The 18,783-nt window shown below is 41.6% G+C and overlaps 1 protein-coding gene across 1 annotated transcript in view; it reads right to left on the reverse strand.

Moving 5' to 3' along the window:
• Positions 1-1,748: 1,748 nt before the first annotated feature.
• The window catches only part of appbp2 (amyloid beta precursor protein (cytoplasmic tail) binding protein 2), a 105,555-nt gene continuing 88,520 nt past the window's right edge, over positions 1,749-18,783 (reverse strand). The window contains 3 exon segments of the mRNA XM_086079889.1: positions 1,749-6,564; positions 6,567-6,785; positions 13,922-14,087. Coding sequence (XP_085936015.1) covers positions 6,455-6,564; positions 6,567-6,785; positions 13,922-14,087 — 495 coding nt within the window. The 3' untranslated portion in view covers positions 1,749-6,454.

Consider the following 18,783-nt stretch of genomic DNA (forward strand, 5'->3'; position numbering starts at 1 on the left):
TCAAATTTAGACATTTTGTAGTCAAAAGGGTCTTCTTTCAGACAAACCTACTTTTGTTTGGCAAATGTGTCATTTAGTACCAGTTATTTCACTTCAAGCAAGGAGAAGTCACACTTCTTCAACCCCATGTTATTTTGGCCGCCTTTTTCTCCTCATTTTTTTTTAAAGTCACAACTTTTCAACCTACTATTCGGTCATTTTTCATCTGATATAAAAAATGAGAACATGCTTGCGTTCCCCAATCCCTTTCTGTTCTAACAAGCAATTTCTGGAATCTGTATCAAGAACCGTTAAGTCGTGAGAGCCTTTTGTTCGAGGTGTGCGCTTTCTCATACCACTCAGTTGAAGCACAATGTGTGTGCGTGGTGTGCCCAACTAGTTAAAAGTCAAATGTGTGTGCGTGAATGTGCATGTTTGTTAAAGCGACGCTAAGGAACTTTTAGTTTATGTTCATTATGCCTTTACTTCCACATTTCTTGACCAATTTTAATCGTTCCAATTTTAAATTGTTCAGCTCATTCCCAATTTTTATCATATACCTTTTCAAAAATAAAAGCACAACATTATTTTTTGTTTTTAAATGTAATGGGCTGCTATTCAAATAGTGCTTTTTTAGCTATACTGCCCAGTCTCTCACTTCTGCATAGCAACTGCCTCAGCCAATAAGGGCTGCCTGTCATCGCCCTCACTGTTGAGCACAACTCACCCTCTTTATTTTCTGTGTGTACTCAAGGCTTGGCCTATCTACTACTACTACTACTACTACCTTGGACAAATGATTAGGTACACCCGGGATTCTTCCCAGGAAATGCCCAGACCTGAACAGGAAGTGAGCCACAAGTTGACTTGATTTCAACAGGAAGTGACCCGGAAGTGATCTGATTTCAACAGGTAGTGATTTGATTTCAACAGAAAGTGACCCAGAAGTGATCTGATTTCAACAGGAAGTGACCCAGAAGTGATCTGATTTCAACAGGTACTGGGCTTCATCCGCCTCGGACTTTGCTGCAGCCTCTCAGCCGTGCAAGCACTTCACCATCAGCCGGAGACCTGCTGCGGCCTCTCTGCCATGCGCCCATCAACATCAGCCGGAGACCTGCCGCAGCATCCCAGCCGAAGACACGCCGACCACCCTCACCTCGAACTGAGTTTTACTCTCCCGTGCACCTAAACCAGTCTATAATTGCGCCTTCATTGCAATTTGACCATACCACTGGTGCAACGCTTTAATCCAAATATAAAATAATTGACAGGTCAAAACGCTTCCATTTCTTTTCTCCATCCACCTTTTTCATTACCTTTTTATCTTAGTTTGTTAGGTTGCATGTTTTCTTTTCATCTTTTATTCACATTTTAATTCTGTTTCATTATTAGGTTAGGCTGTGACTGTGACTGATATGTGTGTGTTTACTAAATAAATCCGTTGTCTAGAAATTCAATTTCTGGTGAATCATTTGGGTTTCTGAGTGGATTAGTAATTCTCTTATTAAAGCAAAGAACTCCATAATTAACTATAGTAGCAACTTCAGATTATGAACACTTGATAATAGGATTTTTATCGTTTATTTTGCTCCTACAAACAAGCAAAGCCAACTTGGTGCCCCCACAGGTTGCTGAGGAAATTACAACGCACCTCAGTACCGTCAAAATTACTCGTTTGCCAGTACGGCAACCCAAATAATCGCTACAGCTTGCAGTCGTGTTGTTTATCCCAAGTGTCTCAGGGTGAGCATTCATGTTAAGGCGCAGAAGTGGAACATTTTATTTTTATTTAATTTTCTGAGCATTCCAGCAATACATTCAAATCATGCAAAAAAAAGAAATTAAAACAATGCGGAAGTGAAAAAAATAAGAATTGGAAACTACCTGGACACGCATGATGTCACATTAGCGCATTCGCCCCGAATGCCTATATTTAGAAGAGGTTTATAGGCTTATCAATGCAGTTGTTGTAAACACGATAGGGCTTCTTCTACACACAAGGGCATTGCTTTTGCATATAATCTAATCTGAAATTTTAACATTTAAATTTATTTAATGCACAATTTAAGCAGGAAGTGTGTGCAAGCATCAAGCTAACAAGTTACGGTAACTCGGCGGGGATTGAAAGTGATAAAAAGACAATTCTTCTGCTCAGTGCAACATGTCTCAAAATAATATTGTGCAAAGGAGGTTGCAATTCTAATATGATAAAACACCTCCGGATTCATGGAATAGAGTTGCTTGTATGTGCGCTGCATCTTGGAACTTCCTGTGCTGCCTCCAACTGCGACCCCTCTGTTATCACACCGGTCAGGATCGGGTAAGTAAGGCAGTAAAATATCTCTTCTGCCAACAAGTTAAAGTAAAACAGTGGGTCAACACAAATGCAAATGGACAGCTAATATTTAGCGTAGGAAATACAGCATATACATACATGCATACACATTCATCATGTTTTCATAGACTCCTTGAGTCACCCTCAAACACATCTTCTGTTTGTCGTTTTTTTTTCTTTTTTAGAAAAACACTAGGTTAGCCCATTAATTCAATAGCATGCTTTAAGTAACTGCTGCATCGCAATAAAAAAACTGCCCTATTGTAAAAATTGCAAAATTATAGGTTTGATATTAATATGTTGGTCAAACTGTTAAGTTGAGGTGGTGATTGCGGCCCCAAATGCAGGGAAGCAGGGCAAGGAGGCAGAGGTGACGTAAAAAAAGAATTAAATTTAACAAAACAAAAGCGAACTCCAAATGGCAGCAATACAAGACATGGGGAGGACAACAAGGCAAAAAACTGGCAGCATGACGGGAGGAAAACAGTGAATCCACACAGACAAAGGGGAGACAAGAGACTAAATACACACACACTAATTGACACAAGACACACCTGGGCAGGACACAAGTGGCAGAGGATACTGATTGGTTGACACATGAGGGCAGGCAACACAGGTGGACATGACAATGATTGACAAGACTAGGGAGGCAGACAAGGACAACATAAAACACAGATCATGACTGAACTAAGCTAAAATAAACTCAAACAAAACCCAAAACAAAACCCAAAACAAAACCCAAAACAAAACCCAAAACAAAACCCAAAACAAAACCCAAAACAAAACAGAAGGAAATGAAACTAAACAAGACCTAACCAAAACCATGAAACAAACAGAACCCTTTGAGAAATTCATTAACAGCAAAAACTTCATATAAAAAAAAAAAAAACCTGAAGTTTAAATAATTTCATCCCCCCAAAATCAGTGGTTAATTCACTCATTCACTCAAACCATGTAAACTTTTTAGTTAAGAATTGAAATTGAGAATCAAATGGAACCGGAATTCAATAGAGGAACCAGAATGGTCCAAATTCAAATGATGCCCAACTTGCATTTGAAAAAACAAAAAACACCACAAAGAACATGCATGTATCATTCCTGCTGAAATAATGTTGGATTGATATCGGACAGCATTCGAGGCAATAACGGTATTGGATCTGAAGTGCTTTTTTTTTTTTTTTAATCGGAGCACCCCTAAAAAAAATTACAAAAACTTAAAAATATAAATAATAATAAAAAAAACACTGATAAACATTCAACCTACATTTTCCATGAAAAAACGGAGTAATGGTGAACCCCTCTCACCCCCAAAAATACAAAAGAAAAAATATGTATATTAAAAAATAAAAAATAAAAAAGATCAGGTCAGATAACACAAACAAAATCACAGCTCAGCTTGTGAATGTCACGACCAAACTCTGGTGACACATGATTGCTGTGTTTAAACTAGTGGGGGTGCATAGAACATATTGTTGTAAATAATCGTTTTGGTTTTACTTCTATAAGGTTTGATAAACCAAATGTGACAATGTGCGAGATTTCAAACAGTGTTGTCCACCATAGAAATGAGATGCAGTAGCTGCAGACTTGAATAAAAGTGGCATGTCTTCCGAACAAAAGAGTAAAAACAAACAAACAAAAAACAGCAGAGAAAGCTTTTATTGATTAAAATGATGTATTTGCGGCATTGGCTGTTGTCAATCAAGCAGAGTGTTGGTTACACTTCAGTAGCATCTACTTGTTGTTTGGACTGGATCTTAACATATGTAACAGACAGTGCCGTGCACTGACATTGGGGGGGGGTTTGGCGCAAGAGCTACAGGGGGGGAAGAAAGGGCACTTTTGTGCATATGGAATACCTTATTGACAATTCCGAGATGACGTCACAGGGCAAGGTGGCGGTCAATTTGCTGAACAAAATCTATCCGCTCATTGAAAAGCATTGGACTTTGGATCATTGTAATTTTATTTGTGAAGATTATTTTGATTTCGAAATGTGATAAGATGTCATTTGACTACTATAACAATCGGTGTGGCTTGTATGATTAGTCACAGGCAAAAGCATTACAACGTTTACGCCATTTGCTTTCTCAGTATATAGGAAGCATTTGCATTGCATTGGGAAAGTGTCAGAAATGCCTGTATGCACACACATCCAGTCCAGTCCAAAGGTTTGGACACACTTTCTTATTCAATGCATTTACTTTATTCTCATGACTGGTTATTTTGGAGATTCTCACTGAAGGCATCAAAACTATGTATGAACTGATGTCGAGTTATGTATTTGACAAAAAAAAAAGTGAAATAACTGAAAACATGTTTTATATTATAGATTTTTCAAAATAGCTATCCTTTGCTCTGGTTACTTTTTTGCATAATCTTGACATTCTTACCTCTAAAAACTTCTTAAAGACTGTTGGAAAACCCTTTCAGGTGACTACCTTTTGAAGCTCATCAAGAGAATGCCAAGAATGTGCAAAAAAGTAATCAGCGAAAAGGGAAAAGGGCTGTTTATTTATGTATTTATTTGATTATTTTCACCTTTTTTGTGTGAAATAAATGTGTTCATTAGTTGTCGTCATAGTTTTGATGCCTTCAGTGAGAATCTACAATGTACATAGTCATGAAAATCAAGCATGTATTGAATGAGAAGGTGTGTCCAAACTTGTGGCCTGTACTGTATATTATAATAATAATAATAATAATAATAATAATAATAATAATAATAATAATAATAATTAACCCACAGCTAGTTTTAATAACAGCCTATTAGGGCAACATGACTGCAAAACTTGTAGCATAAAAATAACTTAGTTATTGTTTGTACAAAATAATAAGTAATAATTTAGCTAATAATAGCTTCATGCCTGCTGATTTACTACAAACCACTTAAAAATAAAATGTGAACAGCTTTTCTTTTTTTCTTTTCAGCCTCTCCTTTCTAGGCATTATGTAAATAAATAGACCAATTGTAACCAAACAAACCAAGTGCATGAGAATGAATAAGACTGACTGTTGTCATTACAAAAAGCAAAAGTACATTTTTTCATAGGCAATTGACAATTCCAAACATCCAGGCATTTCTGATATTTCCACAATGCAAATCAATGCAAATGCTTCGACCACCGACGACATATTGGATTGCTTTTGCCTGTGACTACTACTACTAGCAATACAAACCAGACACAAACGACAGTTCATCACATTTTGAAGTCAAAATAATCCCCACAAATCAAATTACAATGATTCAAAGTCGAATGCTTTTCAATACACGGACCACAGAGACCTTCCTTTTACCGTCATTAGGTGTACCCTGTGGTGCCCATCACGTTATCTATTATTGATTCAGCGTATTGCCTTGCAATTGGCTGGCAACCAGTTCGGGGTGTACACCGCCTACTGCCCGAAGCCAGCTGGGATAGGCTCCAGCACCCCCGCGACCCTTGTGAGGACAAGCGGTTAAGAAAATGGATGGATGGATGGATTCATCGTATAGCGTTAAACTAGCTAATTAGGTGGCTATTCAGCTAATTTATGCTCAGTTGTTAGTGCTGAATGCGACATGCTACTTCACAACAAAATTATTATAGGTAGGGAATAGAGGGCAAACAAACAATACCATTTCACTGGATTCATAACACAAATGACTGAGGTGGAGCTGGGAGGAGATGCGTGTGTCCCACTGCAACCACGACCGAGTAGGTGGGGGTATGCGTGCATATCGGGGGGTTTTCCCACGAGTATAATCTAACATTGACCTGTCCTCAGTAAACTGTTTATTTAAAAAAAAGAATAACTTTCCAAAGAGCACTTTTTTGAGAGAGGGCAGAGGGGCATGGGTGTCAGCACCACTAGGGGTCTGCCTGTGCACGCCAGTTTTGACAGACATTGTAAAATCCATCTCAACAGTTTCTATTCTTTCGGAGAACAATTCATTCAGGGCTAAGAGGGTCTGTTCTATGATGTGAGGTATGCTGATTCAGACTATATGTGCACCTTGATGGTTGCAGTGAGATGGTTTTTTCCTTTTGTTCCATGAATACAATATTAATGTCTGTTCATATACAGCAACTGCAGTGACATCATAACCATAAATGGAAAACAGTTGGCACAACGATGGCAACCCAGCCATCAAATTCATCCAAATTTGATCTCCTCACTGGTCTGAATGACATGTGTCTTTTGATCACATTTGCCCCCCAAGGCAAGGGTGGATTTGGTGTTGGGTTGGGTAAGCTTTGGACTTATAGGAACGCATGAACCACATCCTGGGTAAGTAGTGGTGTAGTGTTTACATCTTCAAGGGCATCCGCCACAGCATATTGCCGGTCTCTCAGGCGATTCCAGTTGGATAGTATATTGTGGTATTCAAATACCTTCTCATAGTTACCCACAGAGTTGTAGAGTCTGATTAGACCTCTGTAATCGTACTCCAACCCACTGTAGCCCTCTCCAAACAGCTTCTTTCCTGTAAGAACAAAGTTAAGTATTACACCATTTTACATTACAATTATTATGATTTGATTTGATTTGTGATCACTACACATTGTTATTACAGTATTAGGCAGGAGTGCCCTCAGGCTTTCTATAGTCGTCTTCACGATGCCTACTTTGGGACTCTTAACGAGCCCAATATGGAGGAGGGCCTGAGTTTTAAAACGTTGTTTGTCCGGAACCTCCAACCAAACCTCTATCACTACCTGGGATTGACTTTGTGTCCTCAAAACACTGAATAGCTCGCAACTGCACGACTTAGCAGCTCGGGGCTATGCAAAATTAAAAGTTTCAACCCCTAAGGTAGCAGACACCGACGTCTATCAAGTAAACGTGGGTCCACCATCGGAGCTCGAGGGAGTCTTCTCTGATGCTGCAAAGGAAGCCCAGTCCAGATCAAAAAGGTCGAACCAAAACGGAGCGGCGAACCAGTCCTGCGGCCGACAAAACCGCACTCTAAAACTGACGAACGACGTCATTCCAGATCTGCCAAAGGTTAGCCTAATTCGCGCTACAATCCAAAACATGATGAAACCAAACCTCGGCAACCAAATCTCGCCGAGAGTCCCGGACTCGCCAAGACGACTCCGAGATCGACCACAGCGTAGTTGCCGATGGAATACTCAAAGCACTCATGAAATTGTCGAAAGAGTCTTTGCGGTAAGCTGACAAATACACCCACTGACGTGACTCACCAACAGTGGTTATGAGCGGGTCCGCCAGAAGCTGAAACTCATAAACCACATTCTGACTCAACGGTACAGGTACTTCGGGTTGACTCCAACACTACTACCGAGTTGTGCGAACCGCGATCTACCGATGATGTACAACCGCAATCTACCGATGATGTATAACCGTTCCAACAGCTTTTAGGTGAACTCACCACCAGGGGGATAGCTCGTAAATTGTATCTGACCGTCACCCTGGAGCGAGCTCTGACCTATGAAGCCCTCGTAGATCCTGCGGCAGACGTCACGGTGATGTCAACCACAGTGTTTGAGCAACTCCGTGTCGCATCGCTAGCTAACGACAGACCGCTCTGCCTACAGCGTTGGCCACTTACTGTTCGTGCCTTTTCACCTAACACCCAACTGGAGACTGTTGCAATGGTGCATTGGTCCGTTGGCCCCATGGAATTCATCCATCCAGTCTATGTGGGACCCATTGAGTCGGTCCCCCTTCTGAAGAGGCGCCCCCACAGGGAGCTGGGATACGACACCTTCTAAGGCAGGACCTCTCACGTCTCTTGTGTGACCTTGAACCGCCACTGGCCGACGCAGGGTACGCCCCTCGCATCATTAGAGTTGTCCAGGTACAAGGCACACCCGTCTTTGACGTTGTCCTCGCCTTGTGGGCTGACAAATCAGCCATTTCTACAGCTTTTGCTGACAACATGCGGTCTCATGACCCAAAAAATTTTTCCGTCTCCAAGTCTTGCCGGTTTCCGTTAAACACGGAACACCCTCTTTCCATTTCTGCAGTGGGCATGTGCACCTTAAACCTTCAGTGTGATCAGCGCTCACTGACCCACCACTTCTTGGGTGTGCCGGACGCGCCCCACACCCTTATGGTGGGTGCAGACTTGCTTGTCCGCCTTGCCGTCCAGGTCGACACCATCAACAATGTACTGTGGTCCCTCACCAACTCGGAACCTCTAGCGTTTGTTCCCAGTCTTCCAAACAGGAAGTCTGGGCAGACCATCCCAGATGTTTACAAAGTCTTGAACGAAGACAAAGTGATCGCCCCGGAAACCACAATCAACATTCCGATCCACTTGGCGCAAGCAAACCAGTTCTTGAATGCTCGCTCCACTTTCTTCCAACTCTCACCGGAATTCATGATCCTATCGTTGTTCTTGGAGGCCACTCCCATTGTGGACGTCTGCCTCACCACTCTGATCTTGGTTCACAGCACCATGTCTTACGACGTTTGCATACCAAAAGCAACCAGCCTGGGCCTGCTCATCCGTTCCGACTTCCACGACTTCACTCTCACTGTGCTTGGTTGGACACATTCCACCTGATTTGTTCTTGACTGAAGACGCCGACGGCTGAAGACTCACTAAACCATCTCAAATTGTCACGGTTACCCCTGCTGGTCCCACCAACGATGAAAACATCGTCCAAGTGGACCCCAGGGATCAATATAAGTTGGCATTCACCTTCGGCAACAAACAATACACCTTCACCCGGTGTCCATTCGGCTATGCTAACCCACCGGCCAAATTTAATGTCTTCCTCAACAAGGCGTGCCCCGCCGCTGCCGCCAGGGGCAACCTCATTTATGTTTTATATGCGTTTTAGATACATTTATTTTGATGATATAAAGAACAGGAGCTCCTCTTTGAAAGATCACTTGGTGGAAATCAACCACGTTCTTAAACAGCTGTCTTCCGCAGGCGCTGTCCCTCTTGAAAGGTCAGTGGTGCCGCATTGATGTTTTGAAACTCGATAGCTTCCTGGGCGCGTGCAACTATTCGCGCAAGTTCATCGAACACTTTGCTGACTTAGCACGGCCTCTTATTAACCTGCTGAAGAAAGACACGCCCTTTGTTTGGGGTGACGAACAAAATGCGATAAACACGCTTAAAACAAAAGCTAGTCTCCGCCCCCTGTCTCGCGTACCCCGATAGCAACAGGGAATTTTTCTTGGAATCAGGATTCTCCGATTATTGTGTGAGCGCGGGTCTATACCCAATGTACGACCAGGACAAACGTGTCGTGGTAACACGTTGAACGGCCCTCAGTTGAAATACTCCCGACTGCGAAAAAGCCCTGCTATTGATACAAACTATCATCCGGTTACTATTCTCAACAACCAATGCATTCGAGACGGCATCCTGACAAACACGTGCATTGCCGTCTGGCTTATGGCGTTACAAAGTTACAACGTTCGGGTCCGATTTGCCCAAACTGTGTGTTAACCTCCTCGACCCCACCAACAGACGTCGCCGTTACACCGATGCCGGAATTCATGGGTCACTGCTATTTTGAGGAACATGTCTGCAAGGACATGCCTACAGCTTAAGTGGATAGCTGCTCTTATCACCACCAAACCCAGCTGCAGGCTGGGGTGGGCATCGCTTGAAACACCGTGCAAACCACAGCAATTTCAATCTTCTCAATATGAGAAAATCGCTGGAATCTTGATTCAAAATAGTTTCCCTACGTCAGCGAAGAAACCCGTTAAACACCGTGACCTTATTGAGACATGCGACCACGTGGTTTCCCTCCATTGATATGCACGTCTATTGGAAAAAGGTCCGGGTACACTCAAAAGTTCCAGGACCTGATAAACACTTTAATGACCTGACGGACATGTTAGCCAAGAAAAGGGCTCTGAACGAGACTCCTTGGACATTCGATAATTCTTGGCTTGCCTCCCAATCCACCCTGGAGTTTCACAATCTCACGCATCGCCGCGCTGCTTCCGCCGCTGTTTCTTGCGACACTCCTGCACGGACCACTTCGGGACCTGTAGCGTGCGTACCGCCTGTTCGGACCTCCAACTTGGCCACCCAGTAAGCCAGCGACCCCGTGAGTCATTCAACACCTGTCTGACCCTGTCGACGGCCCCATCTCACCTGATGGGTTGAGTGACGACAGCGACTTGAAAGACTTGCTCTCTGTGTTGCAAAGGCTACATCTGGTTAAAGGCCTTCTGGCTTGTGACTCCGCATCTCCGCCCGCCCTGCGGTTGGTGGTTCCACTGAGACAAAGGGGGGTCTTGCTAATATATGCCTACAACGCGCCTTATGCAGGCCACCGCTGATTCAAGGCCACCGTCACTGCGCTACAACAGGCGTACTGGCTCTGCATGCATGACGCCGTGGCAACCTACATTAAAGGATGCCTGGTTTGTTGCCAGGTTTGGTCAGCGAACCCGAGTCACCGAGCACCACTCCAACAGAAAGGAATCACTTTCCCATGGTCTGATCTCCAAATTGATTGGGTGGGACCCCTGGTCAGATCGCTGAGAGGGAATAAATACTTTCTCACAGTCGTTTGCGCGTTCACCAAGTGCCTGCTGGTGAACCACGTGTTCTCCCATTTTGGGTTGCCCTCACGGGTTAACTCAGACAGGGGAACCAACTTCACAGCCGAGGAAATGCAACAACTTTGGCAAATGCTTGGAAACAAGGCCCGGTTGCACATTAGCCATCACCTGCAGTCATCAGGACAGGTAGAGCGGACTAATCACACCGTGGTGAATTTGCTAAAAAAGACTTCCAACCATCGGGACTGGGACACCCGACTCCTGCTCATACTCATGACGATGAGCCACCCCGCTCAAATTCACTGGGGTGTCCCCTTTTGAAATAATGACCGGACGGCGAATGACGCTTCCCCTGCATCTGATGTACCAGCCGGGAGAAACCAACCTAGCTACGGCGTACACTGCCTCCCAGTACGTAGAGGACCTGCAAACCCACCTCCGGGCCACGTTCACGTTTGTCCAACGATGACTTAAAGAAAGCGTAGAAGGTCAGAAAACTTACTACGACAAAAGCATTGCAAACGGAGTTTCAAATCAGTGATCAAGTGTGGTACTATTTGTTCGCGCAACTGAATGCTAGTACACCGCGAGCCCAGAGGGGCGTCACCCAAAAATGTCTTCCCAGTTGTGCCGGACCCTATGAAATCGTTGACAAACTGTCGCCTGCCTATCAAATTAGGATGAACAAAGGACGTCAGGGGGATCAATTGAGGTAGGTCCACCGAAAATCAAATCAAGTCACTGCGGTTTTGAATGCACGGACTCGCACCTAAACGACGCTCAAGCCCGGCACACACGCAAAACTGACAAAGGGAGATCACCGGTGGACACGATCCAGCAGCCTAGTCGAGACTCTCGACTGATACCTTGTCACCGTCAACGGTCCCAACTGACTGTGAATGACTAAAGGCACCAGGTGTGCGTAAGGAGAGTCAATACCCCACTGCACCGATTGGACAAAAGATGAACTTGGTGTACGCCTAGTTAACACCACAACGAGCGAAGTTAATTTGCATGCTTTGTTTGGCTACTAGGAAATGATGCTGATGAGAATCCTGATGTTTGGTATGACCGCTGTAGTGAATGAACCAGGAATGGTTTAACCCGGATCTGACGCGGGAATCGCCTGGTTTGAACAACTAGGATTGCTAACAAATTAATAACTAGGAGTTAACGGACTATGGTTTAAACACATACCTCAGTGCCTACCGAGATCTAAAAGCCTGTTCAGCAAGTAGACTAGCGATAAGTCTGCTTATCAGTCCCCAGACCACTTTTATGGTCTGGTATATTCTAGAGGAATCAGTTATGTGGGTTTTTTTTGGAAACAATGCTCCTCGGAAGTTATACGGTACCACAGTGCTCTCCAGCTCGGTATTATCCTCAAGAATCCTGCCGCTCGTAATTAATCTAAAGTCTCCATAATTCGGGACATAATGTACTTGGCTGACATCAAGTGACTTCTGTTGTTTATCTTTGTACACAACCTGTATGTCTATCTCAAATTAATGATGTGTGTAACTTCCATCTAAGTTTGGCTAATTAGGAAGCTTAGTGGATTCAATAACTTTATGATCGCGGTAGAATGATAAATGAAGCATCTGGATTGTCAATTCTGATAATAATTCTCAAATGCTATCCCAAAAGCTTGGCCTCATCCGACCAAGTCTGCTTCTTGCACACGGAAGAGGCGGGGGCTTTAAAACCAGCGTGCGAAGAACCTCCCTCTCTTTGCCCACGCTCTTTGCCTAAGCTCTCCTGCTTACACTCTCTCTTGAATTCTTTTTCACCTCTCTCACAATGCTCCTGGCCAGCACAAGTGTCACTTTTGGCTTACGGACATCTCTGGTATCAAGTTGTATTTTACTATTTTAAAAATGTGCAGAAGTTAGCAAGTAAATTCATGTTAAAAATTAGTCAGCTTTTAATATGGAAAGAACACACCGATCTTGTCTGGTTTGTATGCAGTAAAGTTGCGTCATTTTAAATTGTGCATCCATATTGAACTTAACAAAATAAAAGCATTCAACTTTTTGCAAAGCAGTCATTGTAACACAATTGAGTAGTAATAAATTAAATAACAATGCACATATTTGTAGGGACTCGGGTCAAGTTTTTTTTTTTACAATTTAAAAAATGTGCAGAATTTCACAAGTTTCTTCATTTTAAAAATTGGCCAGCTGTTAACTCATTCACTCCCAGCCGTTTTCACTGAAGCAATCCACTTTTCTCCTGGTTGTTTTACTGGATTTTGACAGATTTTGCAAGGCCAGCAGAATATAGTGTTCTTTTGCTATAAAAATATGGAACCTAACAAAAGGAAAGATTAGAGTCTCTTCTTCCATCAGAAAAAAAAGTATATTTCTATATGCTTCAGATTTGCAGCAATTAGCATTAGAATATAGCTAAGTTTCATCATTATTCACAAATCTGTTTAGAACTGTGGGTAAATCGGCTTATTTGCAACATGGCCCTGGTTGATCTTTTATACTCCGCTGCCATCTGCTGGCCATTTTTGTAATCACTACCATTGCTTAAGTTGTTCTCTGCAGTTGAGATGCTGAGATGGGTTAGCCTTCTGTATGCTCTAGCATAGAAAAAACATTTAAAAACTTATAAATATGTCTTTGGGACGCTTAAAACATTTTAAATAGAACACATTTATGCATTTTTGGGAGCAAATGAGTTAATATGAAAAGAAAAATGCACTGAGCTGTAACCATTGTCTTACAAACGCCATTATGCCATGTAGTGACAGAAAAATGACCAACACAAATCAATGTCAAACTCAGTTTTTTTTTCAGTACAGTACATACTTTTCATTTTAAAACAAATTTATGAATTAATACGAAATTACTGTATCAGTGACTTAAAAAAAAAGCAACAAAAAAAAAGCGATTAATTACGATTAAAACATTTAATCGACTGACACTTCTAATTAGTGCTGTCAAAGTTAAAGCTTAGCTTTGAAGACATGACACACACATTTATGTACACAAAGTCAGGCACTAAATAAAGTTGCCTTGAGTTGAGTCATGACACATGGCTTGTATGGTTGTTTTAAATTTGAACCAAAAAAAAGAAAAAGCTTAAAACAAACACCCAATGACTGACCGATAGCAATGGAGCGCAGGTACAGCCTCTCTGCATCTTCATATTGGTTCATGTCGTAGTTGTAAAGGGAGGCAAGGTGACCCACAGATAGCGCCACCTCATAGTCCTCATGGCCGAGAAGCTGCTCCTTAATTTGGATGGCTTTTATGTGCATCTCCTCCGCTTCCTAGTAAGAGTCATTATGTAAAAACAGACAGCATGTTAAGATGCAAGAACCCATTTTATTAAACTAAAATAACAATAAATTAGCTTTTATACAATCTTCTAATGTTGACAATAATGCCACATGTATCCATGTGGGTAACATGAATGCTGATCTATCAGATAAAACTTCCTTGTTTGCAAAGCTTTTGTTGCAGTTCCATATACAATGGTCCTTTGCTACTTCGTGGCGGGTCCATAATTTATCTATTATGGAATTTATCTTGGGTTGTACCTCACTACTTTGCGTTTTTTTTTTTTGGGTGGTAAAGATTATTACCCCCACCACACCGCCCCCCACCCTGATTTACTGTATTCTTTATTTATACTGCTATTTTCTTATTATAGTTACAAAGTTAAGTGTTTAGAAGTGTGGAAACTGTGGAGGCGGCTTTGTTATGGCTCAGTAGAAGCGTAACTCGCTCCCAATAACAAACATTTTTCGACAATTTGCGGAAATTCACCTGGGTGGGTGTGGAACGTAACATACGTGAAAAGTGAGGGAACACTGTACTATCAGTCAAAAGCTTACATAAATAAGGCTTGGCACTCTACATTATGGCTTGACCACTGCATTAGCACTGCTCATGCTATTTTGAGCTCAATGGAGATTATGCACAAGGCAGCTACTGTATATCTGATCATGTTCCTTTTGTTGTCTCCCAAATAAAGTCCCTGTAATACATTGAATTGGTCTCAGATCACAGATGAGGATTTGATGTCACACTATTTGAGAACTGATGTCCTTTTACGTAATGTACTATTTATGTACAGATGAATGAGCCACGGTTTTTCCAAATTGAGGCAAAGATGGTACTACCGATACAAGGTATCAATTTCTGTCTCATTTTAAGTTATTGGTACTCGCGGCGGTGCCCTCCTGCGGCCGTTTTAAGATCAAGAAATTATAATTAGAATTTTGAAATTACAGGAATAGAAAGTTGCCATTAAATTCATGCAATTTAAGGGAAAATAATATATTGGGATATAAAGGTATTTTTTCTTAAATCATCTGTCATTTTTGGGTGGGGTTTTTTATGTAAAAATGGTATTTGGTATCAGTATCGTATTGGTGACTACTCAAGAGTTGAGTATGTATCGAGCGGAAACAAAGTGGGATCGAACATCCCTAATCCTGACCATTCACCATGACGTGCATGTATTCTGTAAATTCAACTGACTCACTTTCTTTTACAGGAAACATACTTTTAGTTAAGAGTTCCAATAAGAATATGACTATTATGTTAAAGCATGAATTCATTAAAATGGTTCTGCCACATTTCACGAGTGGCAGTGGAGTCTCAGCCACTGTTTTTTGCCAGGATTGAAAATATGAATTTCCATTACATGACGTGGCGAGACACAACCAGGCGCCTGCCGGCTGCAAACATAAACAATATATACAAACTAAAAACGTTTTGCATTTACAACATTGAACTGTATTTACAATTAAATAACCATGTTAGAGCCATGCTGTTATGGCAACTTCATAATATCAAATTTTTCGCCAGGCCCGAAGAGTGTGCACAGTTTGATGAGTTTTCGTACATGTTTAGGTCCCCAAAGATGTGATTGTTTTCTGAGAAGAATAAATAAGAAGAAAAAGAAGTTCTACAAAAACAATAGGTTGCAGCGGTCGCTGCTCGAGCCCTAACTAGAGCTGCGAGCAGCTATAAAGGGCCCTCGCAGTCTAGACCACTTTGGGGTACTTGCACGTCGGGTACTGGCACATGGGACTTGAGATTTGATTGAAAATGGAACAATAAACTACATAAGTAGTTTTTGTTTTGTGCGTGACCTGATTTTTATTCAAAATGTGTTGAGCTGTCACGCATGTTTAGACCACTCAAATCAGCAAATATTTTTTTGCAAAATGTGGAAATAAATCCAAAATGGTGGAGTTATTGCAAACTGTAGTTTTGAATGTATAAAAAAAATCCAGATTGCTTTAATATTGACATGACTTTAGTCAAAAGCATCGTTGAACATACAAAAACTTTTTCACAAAGACTGGGCACTTTTATTAAGAAACACAAGCTCTTACGTGAAAATTATTTTAAGAGAAAAACCATCAACCTCGATGGCAGTCATGCAACTTGTAGCAGCTATAGCTAGAAGTATAGATAACAAACTATTAGAATTTTTATAGATTTAAAAAATAAATATATATATATATAACATAAATTGATTAAAAGTTACTTAGATAACAGATATCAGTATTTGCAGTTCAACAACATGCAATCAAACAATTGATGATCTCTCACAGGGGTCGGTGCTTGGCCCTAAGTTATTCATATTAGGCCCTAGATGCTTGGCCCTAGGTTATTCTTATTATATATAAAATAAATATGCTGTGTTGCTAAACTACCTAAAAGTGTTTTGTTTGCTGATGACACAACTCTGCACTGCTCTGGAGAAAATCTGAAACAGCTTGTGATTCGGATTGGGTATCATTTGGTTATTATCCGATACCATTGCCTTTTCTGTACTTTTCAAACTAAACGGTTCTCAAATGGGTACCTAAAAAATACCAAACTGCACAGTTTTGGTCAAAATCATTTGCAGGGATAAATCGAACATAATACTATAAATAAAGGTGAAAAGAGTCACTGTGGTACACAGGTTACTAGAGTAGCCCATTCTGATAACAGCTCACGAGTGACGACATTTAACAAAAACACAGCCCGAGGTTGGAGGTATTTCGAGCCTATCCAACAATCTTTAGATAAACTTTCTGTTGTGTCCCTGTGAACATTTCATATACAAAAGAAACAACTTTTGAGTTTAACATAAAGCAGAAAGTGAGCACCAAGTGGAAGTATACAGAGCCATGTACATGTTTGTCATACACATGCTGATGAATGTCAAGGTGTTTGCTAACAAGTGTGCTAATCGAAGTTAACTAATATGCAACATTTGCAGTTGGCATTAAATGAGACTTACCTGAAGAACAGGAAAGGCTGCCGTCATTGTCATCAGCCATTTCAAACATACTGGCAGTGGTAGTGCTGTGAGTGGTGCTTTGTTTTATTTTATCTGAGTCTGGCTGCTGCTGCTGAAGTCCTTGGATTGTCAGCACGTAAATTGTCAAACACCATGCACTGCTCGGCTTTCATACGAACTCCATGAGTCGCCAAGTGCTTCATTAAATTTGAGGTGTTGCCTCCCTTGCATGCAAATTTTTACTACACCTGTTGTATGTTGCACTCAGAGTCATCCTTCTTCAGTGAAAAATGAAGCCAAACTTTAGACCGTTTTGCTTCGCCATCGCACTCATCATCTCAATGTCCTACGTAGCGCGGGTCACGCAAGTTGACACATGAAGCGCAAGGGGGGCGTTACAACAATAAAAGTCCGGCACAGAAATAAGGCACTGAAAAGTTTGTTTTCATCCGGTCTGGTTGCTGGTTAAATCAGATCCGATGCCGTACTAGTACCAACTTTCAATACCCAACCTTACTTGTGATTAATGTGGAAAATGAATAAAAATTATTACAAAATTGGTTTGACAATTCAAAGTCAAGCACCAAGTCACAATTCGGGTAAATTTTAATAACATCGAAAGAGTGTATGAAAATACATTTCTTGGTATTGTTGAAAGATTAAGCTGGAAATCCCACATGGATAATGTTAAAAGGAAAGTGTCCAAAATTATAGGGGTCCTCTACATAATAGAGGGAAGTTTTGAATATGAAGTCATTATATAAATTATATTGTTCATTATCACTATCTGAAACATGGGGAAATGCTTACAACAAAAATGCTCTTTTCAAATTACAAAAAACAGCAATAAAAATTACCAACTGATTAAAATATACAGAACCAACAAATTCACTTTTACCAACTGATTAAAATATAAAGAACCAACAAATTCACTATTTATCAAATTAAACACAATGAAATTGTATGATCTATATGATATATATATATATATATATATATAAAACCGCATTTTATCATATAGACGTCTTTAGGCCGTGACTATTGAGATGCATGTGAAGTTTGGGATTTTTGGGAGCCTGTACAGGGTAGTTATTAAGCATTTCTTCTTCAGTGACCAAGGTATAATTTAAGGCAAAATTTTATGCCCCGCTCCCATTATAAAGTACAGTGTGCCCTTGTTTTTCGCGGGTTCATCTTTCGCGGCCTCGCTGTTTCGTGGATTTTTTACAGTGTGCTTTTTGTTTTATTGTTGTGTGTTTTTTTTACAGTGTATGCACGCGCCGTCCGACGGCTCAGCACGCTGCCTGCCCCCCCGTCCCACGGTTCCGCAGCGCTCGAGTGGAGTTTTGGGGGCACTGCGGCGATGCGGTCAAAATGGGTTTACGTGTCCTGCCTCATATCTTCATCATTAAAATTAAGATTGTCCGCCCAGAACCATGCAGTTGTGTTCGTTGACGGCTCAGCGCATCATGCGTCCACCATCCGCCTCACGGTTCACACGGAACCGCCGGCCACGAGCGCTCGAGTGGAGTTTCGGGGGCACAGCAGCGATGCAGCCCCGGTCAAAATGGATTTACGTGTCCTGCCTTGTATCTTCATCATTAAACTTAAGAGATAAAGGGCCGACAAACAACAGATTTTTACCCCGGGATGGGAACCACCGCCGGCGGGGTAACTTTGTGAAAATCCTCTGTGTCCTGGAGGTCTTTGGCCTGTCG

The sequence above is a fragment of the Leptonotus elevatus genome, chromosome 7 (genome assembly GCF_054856555.1).
Source record: "Leptonotus elevatus isolate MCC_2025b chromosome 7, RoL_Lele_1.0, whole genome shotgun sequence".
Classification (NCBI taxonomy): domain Eukaryota; kingdom Metazoa; phylum Chordata; class Actinopteri; order Syngnathiformes; family Syngnathidae; genus Leptonotus; species Leptonotus elevatus.